This window comes from Dama dama, chromosome 15 (assembly GCF_033118175.1).
Source record: "Dama dama isolate Ldn47 chromosome 15, ASM3311817v1, whole genome shotgun sequence".
NCBI classification, from domain to species: Eukaryota; Metazoa; Chordata; class Mammalia; order Artiodactyla; family Cervidae; genus Dama; species Dama dama.
In genome coordinates, this window is record NC_083695.1 from 96747130 (window position 1) to 96758999 (window position 11870).

At 57.2% G+C, this 11870-nt stretch overlaps 1 protein-coding gene across 1 annotated transcript in view; it reads left to right on the forward strand.

Annotated features, from left to right (window-relative positions):
• ADGRA1 (adhesion G protein-coupled receptor A1) overlaps positions 1-10324 on the forward strand; it is a 36097-nt gene extending 25773 nt beyond the window's left edge. The window contains exons 6-7 of the mRNA XM_061163196.1: positions 7710-7808; positions 8489-10324. Of these exons, the coding sequence (XP_061019179.1) occupies positions 7710-7808; positions 8489-9698 (1309 nt within the window). The 3' untranslated portion in view covers positions 9699-10324. The remainder of the gene's footprint in view (positions 1-7709; positions 7809-8488) is intronic.
• Positions 10325-11870: the final 1546 nt, after the last annotated feature.

Consider the following 11870-nt stretch of genomic DNA (forward strand, 5'->3'; position numbering starts at 1 on the left):
CAAACAGCACTTTTGTCTCCCCGTGCTTTCCCTGGGCGTGCTTTCTCTGAAGCATGACTGATCTCTGCGATAAGCTGGTGACTGATCTCTGTGATGAGCTGGTGACTGGTCTCTGCGATAGGCTGGTTAACTGATCTCTGTGATAAGCTGGTGACTGGTCTCTGTGATAAGCTGGTGACTGGTCTCTGTGATAAGCTGGCAGCCGCCTAGACTCCTTATTCCCAGCAGTTGTCTTGGACCCGCCAAGTGTTCTTCAGGGAACCGGTCAGGACATCTGCAGACAGAAGGGCATCGACTGCAGTCTCACTGGTACCTTTGCTTCTCTGCTGCCTCGTCACGGTGCTGGCATCCAGGAGATGCTCAGAGGGACCAGAGGCACGGTCACCTTGGCCCTTCCTGAATCTGGGGGACCTCGACCACCTCACCATCCAGGGACACACTGGCTTGTTGTTGTTCAGTCACTAAGTCACGTCCAACTCTGCGACCCCTTGGACTGTAGCCCACTAGGCTACTCTGTCCATGGGGTTCTCCAGGTAAGAATATGGGAGTGGGTAGCCATACTGCCAGCAAACTTGGAAAACTCAGCAGTGGCCACAGGACTGGAAAAGGTCAGTTTTCATCCCAATCACTAAGAAAGACAATCCCAAAGAATGCTCAAACTACCACACAATTGCAGTCATCTCACATGCTAGTAAGGTAATGCTCAAAATTCTCCAAGCCAGGCTTCAGCAATACGTGAACCGAAAACTTCCAGATGTTCAAGCTGGTTTTAGAAAAGGCAGAAGAACCAGAGATCAAATTGCCAATATCCGCTGGATCATCGAAAAAACAAAAGAGTTCCAGAAAAACATCTATTTCTGCTTTATTGACTATGCCAAAGCCTTTGACTGTGTGGATCACAATAAACTGTGGAAAATTCTGAAAGAGATGGGCATACCAGACCACCTGACCTCCCTCTTGAGAAACCTGTATGCAGGTCAGGAAGCAACAGTTAGAACTAGACATGGAACAACAGACTGGTTCCCAATAGAAAAAGGAGTACGTCAAGGCTGTATATTGTCACCCTGCTTATTTAACTTATATGCAGAGTACATCATGAGAAACGCTGGACTGGAAGAAGCACAAGCTGGAATCAAGATTGCTGGGAGAAATATCAATAACCTCAGATATGCAGATGACACCACCCTTATGGCAGAAAGTGAAGAAGAACTAAAAAGCCTCTTGATGAAAGTGAAAGAGAAGAGTGAAGAAGTTGGCTTAAAGCTTAACATTCAGAAAACTAAGATCATGGCATCTGGTCCCATCACCTCATGGGAAATAGATGGGGAGACAGTGGAAACAGTGTCAGACTTTATTTTGGGGGGCTCCAAAATCACTGCAGATGGTGACTGCAGCCATGAAATTAAAAGACGCCTGCTCCTTGGAAGGAAAGTTATGACCAACCTAGAGAGCATATTAAAAAGCAGAGACAGTACTTTGCCAACAAAGGTCCGTCTAGTCAAGGCTATGGTTTTTCCAGTGGTCATGTATGGATGTGAGAGTTGGACTGTGAAGAAAGCTGAGCGCCGAAGAATTGATGCTTTTGAACTGTGGTGTTGGAGAAGACTCTTGAGAGTCCCTTGGACTGCAAGAAGATCCAACCAGTCCATCCTGAAGGCGATCAGTCCTGGGTGTTCATTGGAAGGACTGATGCTGAAGCTGAAACTCCAATACTTTGGCCACCTCATGCGAAGAGCTGACTTGTTGGAAAAGACCCTGATGCTGGGAGGGATTGGGGGCAGGAGGAGAAGGGGACGATAAGAGGATGAGATAGCTGGATGGCATCACCGACCTGATGGGCATGAGTTTGAGTTAACTCTGGGAGTTGGTGATGGACAGGGAGGCCTGGCGTGCTGTGATTCATGGGGTTGCAAAGACTCGGATACGAGTGAGCGACTGGACTGAACTGAGCTGAGCCATGCCCTTCTCCAGAGGATCTTAACTTGGGTCTGCCTCATTGCAGACAGATTCTTTACCATCTGAGCCACAAAGAAAGCCTGGAGTTTACTCAAACTTATGTCCATTGTTTGGGACCGGGATGAAAACACCTTTTCCAGTCCTGTGGCCACTCCTGAGTTTTCTAAATTTGCTGACATATTGAATGCAGCACTTTAACAGCATCATCTTTTAGGATTGTATATAGCTCAGCTGGAATTCCATCACCTCCACTAACTTTGTTTGTAGTGATGCTTCCTAGGGCCCACTTGACTTCCGCACTCCAAGATGTCTGGCTCTAGATGAATGATTACACCATCGTGGTTATCCGGGTCATTAAGACCTTTCTCATACAGTTCTTTGGTGTATTCTTGCCACCTCTTCTTAGTATTTTCTGCTTCTGTTAGGTCCATACCATTACTGTCCTTTATTGTGCCCATCTTTGCATGAAATGTTCCCTTAGTATCTCTAATTTTCTTAAAGAGATCTCTAGTCTTTTCCATTCTATTGTTTTCCTCTATTTCGTTGCATTGATCACTGAGGGAGGCTTCCTTATCTCTCCTTGCTATTCTCTGGAACGCTGCATTCAGTTGGATATATCTCTCCCTTTCTCCCTTGCCTTTCACTTCTCTTCTTTTCTCAGGCATTTGTAAGGTCTCCTCAGACAACCACTTTACCTTCTTGAATTTCTTTTTCTTTGGGGTGGTTTTGGTCACCACTTGCTGTACTATATTACAAACCCTCTGTCCATAGTTCTTCAGGCACTTTGTCTACAGCAGATCTAATCCCTTGAACCTATTTGTCACCTCCACTGTATACGCATGTATAATCATAAAGGATTTGATTTAGGTCATACCTGAATGGTCTAGTGGTTTTCCCTACTCTTCTCAATTTAAGTCTGAATTTGGCAATAAGGAGTTCATGATCTGAGCCACAGTCAGCTCCAAGTCTTGTTTCTACTGACTGTATAGTGTTTTTCCATCTTCAGCTGCAAAGAATATAATCTGATTTCAGTGTTGACCATCTGGTGATGTCCATGTGTAGAATCTTCTCTTGTGTTGTTGGAAGAGGGTGTTTTCTATGACCAACGCAAAACTCTACTAGCCTTTGCCCTGCTTCATTCTGTACTCCAAGGTCAAACTTGCCTGTTACTCCCAGTATCTCTTGACTTCCTGCTTTTGCATTCCAACCTCCTATGATGAAAATGGCATCTTTTTTTTGGTGTTAGCTCTAGAAGGTCTTGTTGGTCTTCATAGAACCGTTCAACTTCAGCTTCTTCTGCATTAGTGGTTGCTGCATAGACTTGGATTACTGTGATGTTGAATGGTTTGCCTTGGAAACAAACCAAGATCATGCTATTGTTTTTGAGATTGCACCAAAGTATTGTATTTCAGACCCTTTTGTGGACTATGAGGGCTACTCCATTTCTTCTAAGGGATTCTTGCCCACAGTGCATGCTAAGTCACTTCAGTGCGTCTGACTCTCTGTGACCCTATCGACTGTAGCCCCCTAGGTTCCTCTGGCCATGAGATTCTCCAGGCAAGAATACTAGGATGGGCTGCCATTTCCTACTCTGGAAGGTCTTCCCCACCCAGGGATCAAACCCACATCTCCTGTGTCTCCTGCATTGACAGGCAGATTCTTCACTACTAGTGCCACCTGGGAAGCCCCACAGAGCGGTCATCTGACTTAAGTTCACCCGTTCTCGTCCAGTTTAGGTCACTGATTCCTAAAGTGTCGATGTTCACTCATGCCACCTCCTGCTTGACCACGTCCAGCTGACCTTGGTTTCTGACACTGGCTGCACACACACGCATCCGTTCTGCCCCAGACTCCTCTCCCATCCAGGCTCCCTGTGCGATACAGCAGGTTCTTGTTGGACTGTTTTTCTTTTTTCATTTATTTCTGCCCCTGTTTTCGTCACCTCCTTCCTCCTGGTTCCTCTGAGTTCACAATGCTCTTTTATTTTTCTGCCCTGTTGAGGTGGAATCTTTGCTCATTGAACTTTAAACCTTTCTTTTTTTCTCATTGAAAAGTATTCACAGCTATGAGTGTCCCTCTAAGCCCAGCTTTAGCTGCATCCCAGAAATATTATACTGAATTTTCTTTCTCACTTTGGTTAAAATATTTTCCAGATTTCTTTATAATTTCCTCTTTCATCCATAAATTATTTAGAAGCATATCATTTCATTTTTCAGATATGTGTGGTTTTCCTAGTTATTTCTATTAATTTCTAATTTAGTCTCATTTTGATCTCAGAGAATATACTCTGTATGATTTAAATGCTTTTAAACTTATCAACACTTGTTTTATGAAGCATCATATCATCTGTGATGATTAATAGATCGTGTGCACTTGAAAAGAATTCGTGCTGTGCAATTATTGGGTGTGATTTTCTAGAAAGAACACTAGGGAAACATGATTAATGTTATTGTTCATCTCTTCTATTTATTAACTTTTTGCCTGCTTGTTCCATCAGTTGCTAAGAGAGGGGAGTTCAAAACACCAGCTGTGATTCTGGAGTTATTTCTCCCTTTAACTCTGTCCGTTTTTGCTTTGCATATTTCGAATCTTCCCTCTGGCCCCCATACATTTACAGTTTAAATGTCTTCCTACGAGCTAACGTGACTATCATTATGAGATGCCCTTCTTTTTCCTCTTTTCTTAAAGGTTATTATGTCCTGTATTAATGCAGCCACTCTGGCCTCTTAGACTCAGTTCGTGTGGTTAGCTTTATCCATCCATTAATTTTCAACCACTCTGTATCTTTTTATTTAAAATCTTTTCTCCTACCGTAGACAGCATCTAACAAGGTCTTGCTTTTTTGCTGTTATTGATGTATTCTGATGATTTCTGCCTTTGAACCGAAATGCTTAGTCCATTAAAATTTAGTGGCATTTTGATTTTGTCTCCATTTTTCTTTGTTTTCTGTTTTTACTTCTTTTTTCTTTTGTCCCTCCTTTCCTTTTTTATTTGCTTCTTTTGAATTATATTAATATTTGATTTTAATTTATCTATTAGTTTTTTGTTTATTTACTTTTCATGGCTACTTTAGGGATTAAAATCCACAACCTTTTCACATCTGTTTGAAAGTCACACTCTTCCATGTAAAAACCATTAGAATTAGAAACTTTGCGACCGTGTGGCCCACCTCCCCTCCCACCCTCTTTCTGCTACAGACCTCATCAGTGTTGCCCCATATATACTGTAAACTCCACAAGTGAAAGTGAAAGTGAAGTCGCTCAGTTGTGTCCAACTCTTTGCGACCCCATGGACTGTAGCCCGCCAGGCTCCTCTGTCCATGGGATTTTCCAGGCAAGAATACTGGAGTGGGTTGCCATTTCCTCCTCCGATGGATCTTCCCAACCCAGGGATTGAACCCGGGTCTTCCGCATTATAGGCAGACACTTTACCATCTGAGCCATCGGGGAAGTCCTGTAAACTCCACAGGGCAGTGTTAAATTCTTTCTTTAAGCAGTAGTATATATTTTAAAGAAACTAAAAGGAAACAGAATGTTTTCTCTTTACCCAAACATTCAGTGCTTCTTATGGTTTTCATTCCTCCAAGTTTCTCTCTGTGCAGTACGCCTTCAGCCTAAAAGGTTTCATCTGGCATTTCCTGAAGTGTAGGTCAGCTGACCAGGACCCCTCTGGGCTTCATCTTTGTCCGGACGTGTCTTCCTTTGCCCTTCCTTCTGGAGTAGACTTCTGGGGCGCGCAGAGGCCCCGGCCATCACCAGGGTAGCCCCGTGCAGGTCTCCTGGCTCTCCCCCGTGGACCCGGAATCGTTCCCGTCACTGGGGGCCTGGCGCCGTCGCACTGATCTGGGTGCTTGTGGCATCCTGAGAATGACATCCTCTTGTAGGGGGTCGTCCCGAGCTGCCCCCCCCCCCCCCCCCCCCCCCCGCCCCAGCGCGTCTGTGACAGCCGCTCACGCCCCCAGGATCCCACGCCGGGCAGCACCCTTGGGTGGAGCTGTTGGCTGAGGCCCCGCAGGCGGGAGAGTCAGCTCCGTCTGGGGGTCTAGCCGACTCCCACCTGGATGAATCCCTGCCCCTCTGGGAGGGTCACGCGCTAGAACCTGCCCCAGGCCGCGGAGGACTCCGCTGCCAGGCTCAAGGAACGGCCGCTCCCAGCGCCTCCCCCCGAGGCGTCAGGCCGGCGCACCCGTCGGTCACTGACACCGCCAGCGGGTTGTGGCCTGGGCTCCACGGACAGCGACTCAGTGGGCAACTGCTCATGTCCAGTGCTGCCCGGCGACACCTGCGCCCGAGGCGGGCGTCTGAGCAGGCACCCACCGCAGCGCCAAGCCCCCTGGAGTGCGTGGCGCTCCCCCGCTCCACCGCGGCCCAGCACGCCCAGGGCCTTCACATCCTTCTGTTCTTCTTGCTGAACCAGAGTGGCGGACACGCGCTGGGCCCGGCCAGGGTCACCTCTGTGCGGGCAGGGAGGCGAAGGGGGGACACGTGGAGGGGGTGTGTGGGAGCAGAGGGGGCACGGGGGAGGGGACACGGGGGACAGGGGGCAGGGGCATGGCGGAGGGAACTTGGGGAGGGACATGGGGGAGGGGACACGGGGGAGAGGGGGCAGGGGCATGGCGGAGGGGACTTGGGGAGGGACATGGGGGAGGGGACACGGGGGAGAGGGGGCAGGGGCATGGCGGAGGGGACTTGGGGAGGGACATGGGGGAGGGGACACGGGGGACATGGGGGAGGGCCATGGCGGAGGGGACTTGGGGAGGGACATGGGGGAGGGGCACGGGGTACATGGGGGAGGGGCATGGCGGAGGGGACTTGGGGAGGGACATGGGGGAGGGGACACGGGGGACAGGGGGGAGGGGCATGGCGGAGGGGACTTGGGGAGGGACATGGGGGAGGGGCACGGGGGACATGGGGGAGGGGCATGGCGGAGGGGACTTGGGGAGGGACATGGGGGAGGGGCACGGGGTACATGGGGGAGGGGCATGGCGGAGGGGACTTGGGGAGGGACATGGGGGAGGGGCACGGGGTACATGGGGGAGGGGCATGGCGGAGGGGACTTGGGGAGGGACATGGGGGAGGGGACACGGGGGACATGGGGGAGGGGCATGGCGGAGGGGACTTGGGGAGGGACATGGGGGAGGGGACACGGGGGACATGGGGAGGGACATGGGGGAGGGGACACGGGGGACATGGGGGAGGGGCATGGCGGAGGGGACTTGGGGAGGGACATGGGGGAGGGGCACGGGGTACATGGGGGAGGGGCATGGCGGAGGGGACTTGGGGAGGGACATGGGGGAGGGGCACGGGGTACATGGGGGAGGGGCATGGCGGAGGGGACTTGGGGAGGGACATGGGGGAGGGGACACGGGGGACAGGGGGCAGGGGCATGGCGGAGGGGACTTGGGGAGGGACATGGGGGAGGGGCACGGGGTACATGGGGGAGGGGCATGGCGGAGGGGACTTGGGGAGGGACATGGGGGAGGGGACACGGGGGACAGGGGGCAGGGGCATGGCGGAGGGGACTTGGGGAGGGACATGGGGTGGGAGCGTGGGGGGGATGGGGGAGGGGACTTGGGGCGCAGGGGAGGCCAGTTCTGGCCGGACACGGCAGTGGCTCTTCAATTCAGGCTGGGCTGGTGCCGCATGGGCAGCCGGACAGCAGGGCCTCCCCCTGCCTTGCCCGTGGGCGGCGCAGGGAGCAGGGCTGCCCTGGAGTGCGAGGGCCCCAGGGCAGTGACCCCCCCCCCCCGCCAGGTTCTACCTCGTCGGTGGAGGGGCCCCTCTGGTCATCTGCGGCGTCACGGCCGCCACGAACATCAGGAACTACGGGATGGAGGCCGAGGATGCAGCGTAGTGAGTACCGGGCCGCCCCGCCCCGCGCGTCTCCCAGGGGCCCCAAGCCCCTCCCCCCCGCTCGGACTCCCCGACACCCCCGCCGGCACTGCGGGCAGGTTCGGCGGCTCAGGGCGGGCCTGGGGCCTGGCGGGGTGGGAAGCGCGCGCCCGGCCCGCCTTCCCCTCCCCTACTCCTGCCCCAGCCCCGCCCCCTCCAGCGCCTCCGGCCGCCTGAGGCCCGTCTGGCTGGCGGGCGGGGTGGGGCCTTTGCCTCGATGGCCCTGCCCAGGCCACGTCGCTGTGGGGCCGCCTGTCAGCTCCACCCTGCGGTGACCTCTGTGGGTGAAAGGTTGTGGGGCTGGTCCCCTGGGCTGCCCCAGCTGTCCCTCCGCCCTCCGCAGCAGAGCCTCCGGGGCGGCCGGCACTCCCCAGACCCCTGCGCTCCTCCCACAGCTGCCCTGGGGGGCGAAGCCCCGCGGTCCTGCGCTCGGGGGCCCCGTGCTTCCTGGGCCCTCTCTGGGGCCCCGCTCCGTCCTGCTGGAGCCGGAGGAGAGGAACAACCTCAGAGCAAGCGTGGTCCTGCCTGCGCCCCGCGCCCCAGCCCGGCCACCCGGTCTCCTTATCACGTGACCCCCACTCTGACCCTGCAGCCTGCCCGGAGCGACCCCTTGCTGACCCCCCTCTCCCCCCGCCCCGCAGCTGCTGGATGGCCTGGGAGCCCAGCCTGGGCGCCTTCTACGGGCCGGTGGCCGTCATCGCCCTGGGCACCTGCGTGTACTTCCTCGGCACCTACGTCCAGCTGCGGCGCCACCCGGAGCGCAGATACGAGCTCAAGGAGCGGTCGGAGGAGCAGCAGCGCTTGGCGGGCCCCGAGGGCGGCCCCGCGACCCCGGGGGGCGCGCCGCCCGCCCCCGACGGCCTGGCCGCCTCGCTGCTGCAGAACGAGCACTCCTTCAAGGCCCAGCTGCGGGCCGCCGCCTTCACGCTCCTCCTGTTCGTGGCCACGTGGGCCTTCGGGGCGCTGGCCGTGTCGCAGGGCCACTTCCTGGACATGGTCTTCAGCTGCCTGTACGGCGCCTTCTGCGTGACCCTGGGGCTGTTCGTGCTCATCCACCACTGCGCCAAGCGCGACGACGTGTGGCACTGCTGGTGGTCCTGCTGCCCCGCCCGCCGGGACCCCCACGCCGCGAAGCTCAGCGCCCGCCCCGCCTTCGACGCCAACGGGGACGCGCTGGGAAACATGGCCTGCCTGCAGGACTCGCCGTGTCCCGGGAAGGCGCTGGGCTTCGGCCACCCGTCCACCAGCCACTGCAAGATGACCAACCTGCAGGCCACCCAAGGCCACGTCAGCTGCCTGTCGCCGGCCACGCCCTGCTGCTCCCAGATGCACTGCGAGCAGCTCCTGGAGGACACAGCCCACGTGCACGAGGGGGACGCCTTCGAGCACGACCCGCACCTGCACGCGTGTGTCCAGGGCAGAACTAAGCCGCACTACTTCAGCCGGCACCGGGCAGCCACGGCCGAGCAGGAATACGCCTACCACATCCCGTCCAGCCTGGACGGCAGCCTGCACAGCTCGCGCTCGGAGAGCCCGCCCAGCTCGCTCGAGGGCCCCGTGGGCCCGCACGCGCTGGCCTGCTGCGCCCAGGGCGACCCCTTCCCCCTGGTCAGCCAGCCCGAGGGCGGCGCCCCCAGCCCTGTGCTCTATAGCTGTCCGCCGCGGCCCGGCAGGGAGGCGGCCCGTGGCCCGGCGCGCCTGGAGATGCTCCGAAGGACACAGTCGCTGCCCTTCGGTGGCCCCGGCCAGAACGGGCTGCTCAAGGGCGATGCGCGGGACGCCGCCCCCTTCGGCTCAGACAGCACAGGCAACATCCGCACGGGGCCCTGGAGGAACGAGACGACGGTGTAGCGGGCAGGGTTCTGTCCCCTTTGCCCCCGCAGCCGGGACCGCCCCAAAGCAGAGCCCTCTGCCCCTGGGGTGGGCGGGGGTCACTGCTCAACACAGCCTTAGCGGACCCCCACCCACCCCTGCCCAGGAAGGACGTGAGAGGGAAGGCGCTCTGGGCCACGGCTGCCTCCACGGAGCCCGCGCTCAGGAGCACCACCCGCGCCCACAGTCACCTGCTTCCAGCCCACAGCGCCCGCCCCTGGCAGCCATGTGGAGGACCCGCCCTGCGTGCCCGCGTGCACCCGTCTGCCCCCCCTGCTGCCTCGATGGCCCTGGCCATGGCAGGAGGCACCACCGACGTCCCCCACTGTCTCACGTGTGCGTTCTGTTAAAGTTCGTTTTTAGACGGGCAGCCTGCCTGTCGGTCCAGAGCGTCAGAGGACTCAGCCCGTTCCTCGGCCCAGGCCGCTGTCTGTTAACCCCAGGCTAGAGAGCATCACAGAGCCCCGGGCAGCAGCCTCACTCTGGGGACCCTCAGCCTCCTGGGGCCGGCATGGTCTCCAAGGGGTCTGTGCCCTGGAAACACCCACCACACGTCCTCTAATGTCCACTTGACTTCTGAAGCCAGGCGCCGTCGGGACCGGGGCCTGCCCACCATGGCGTTTGGGAACAATAAAGTCCCTGCCACAAAGAGACAGGGCCTGGCACTTCCATGAACATCTGGGCACAAAGCCCCGACTCAGAGGACACATGTCAATGACCAAAGTCCTTCTGCGGCGGCAGCCGTGTGTCCCGCGGGAGGGGCTCTGGGTCCCCGCAGAGGCAGAAGCCCAGACACCCCAAGGGGAGTGCGTGTGCGTCTGTGCAGCCCAGGATCCCCCCCCAGGTCTGTGCATGTGCACCCACACCCACACACGCGTGTAGGTGCACATCCCACATGCATATGTGCACTGCCACATACACGCACACGCCACACGCGTGCACAGTACACCATGGGCACACGCGTGTGGTGTGTGCGTGTCACATGCACCGCGCACATACGTCACATACACCACCCGTGTGCACATGCAGCTGTGCAGCCATGCATACGCGTGTTTCCCAGCCCCCCGAGCGCCAGGCTTTCCTTGCCCTGCGCAGCCTCATCACCAGGCCTTGTCAGCGTCTGCATGGAGGCGGGGGGGCTCCATGAGGACCAGATCTTCCCCACACCCACTGGGGGGTTACAGGGGAGTTCAGGGGTGTGGGGGGCTCCAGAAGGACCAGGTCTTCCCCACACCCGCCGGGGGGCGGGGGGGGGGAAGGGGGCGGGACGGGCGTGCCCAGGGTCCCAGACGCATTGCCCAGTATCTTAGCACAGGAGCCTCGATTCCCAGGTTCTTGTAAACCTGACACCGACCTTGTAATGAACCGTGGTGTCCAGTACCTGCTTCTTCACAAGACAACCAGACAAGCTACCAATGACTGCCGCAGGGCGGCTCTCCTCTCCACCCCGAGCCTGCTCGCTGGCCCCCCGCCCACGCGACCAGCTCCCCGGGGGCTGTGCCGAGCACTCACTGCAGATGGAGCTGTGGATGAAGCTTGTGCCGTCCTCGTTGGTGCTCTGTGAGGCCGGGTCACAGATCTGCAAGCCTCTGTCCCTTGAGGGGCAGGCCCCTTGGTGCCCAGCTCAGGGCAGGCCGGGGAGCCACGAGGCTGCCCCCAGCACCCCCAGAGGGCGTGCCCCGCCGCCCCCGGCAGAGCAGAGAGCGGCTCATCCCTGAGACCAAAGAGACTGGACGGGAACCAGTGAGCCTCGTGGGTCCCAGGGCTGCTTCAGCCTCCCGAGTCCACCGGGAGTACGGTGACACGCTTAGTTCACAGTGAAGTCCTCCAGGAATAAAAATCCATGACACGACCACATCTGGGGGCACCCCATAAGCACGCAGGGTCGGAGGTCAAAGCTACAGACTGCTGCCTGAGGTCTAACCGTGTCGCCACTTCCCTGTGCTGTGTGAAGGCTGCCGGCGGGGGGCGTGTGAGAGCATGCACGAGTGTGCCCATGAGCTGAGTGCCCCTGTGCATTGTCTGTTCAAACTGGTGTGTGCACACACGTGAGTCTGTGCATGTCACACGTAAGTCTGTCACATGTGTGTGTGCACTGTGAGAACACGTGCTCCTGAATGTGCTGTTGAGAGTTGGGCGGGTGTGTGCCTT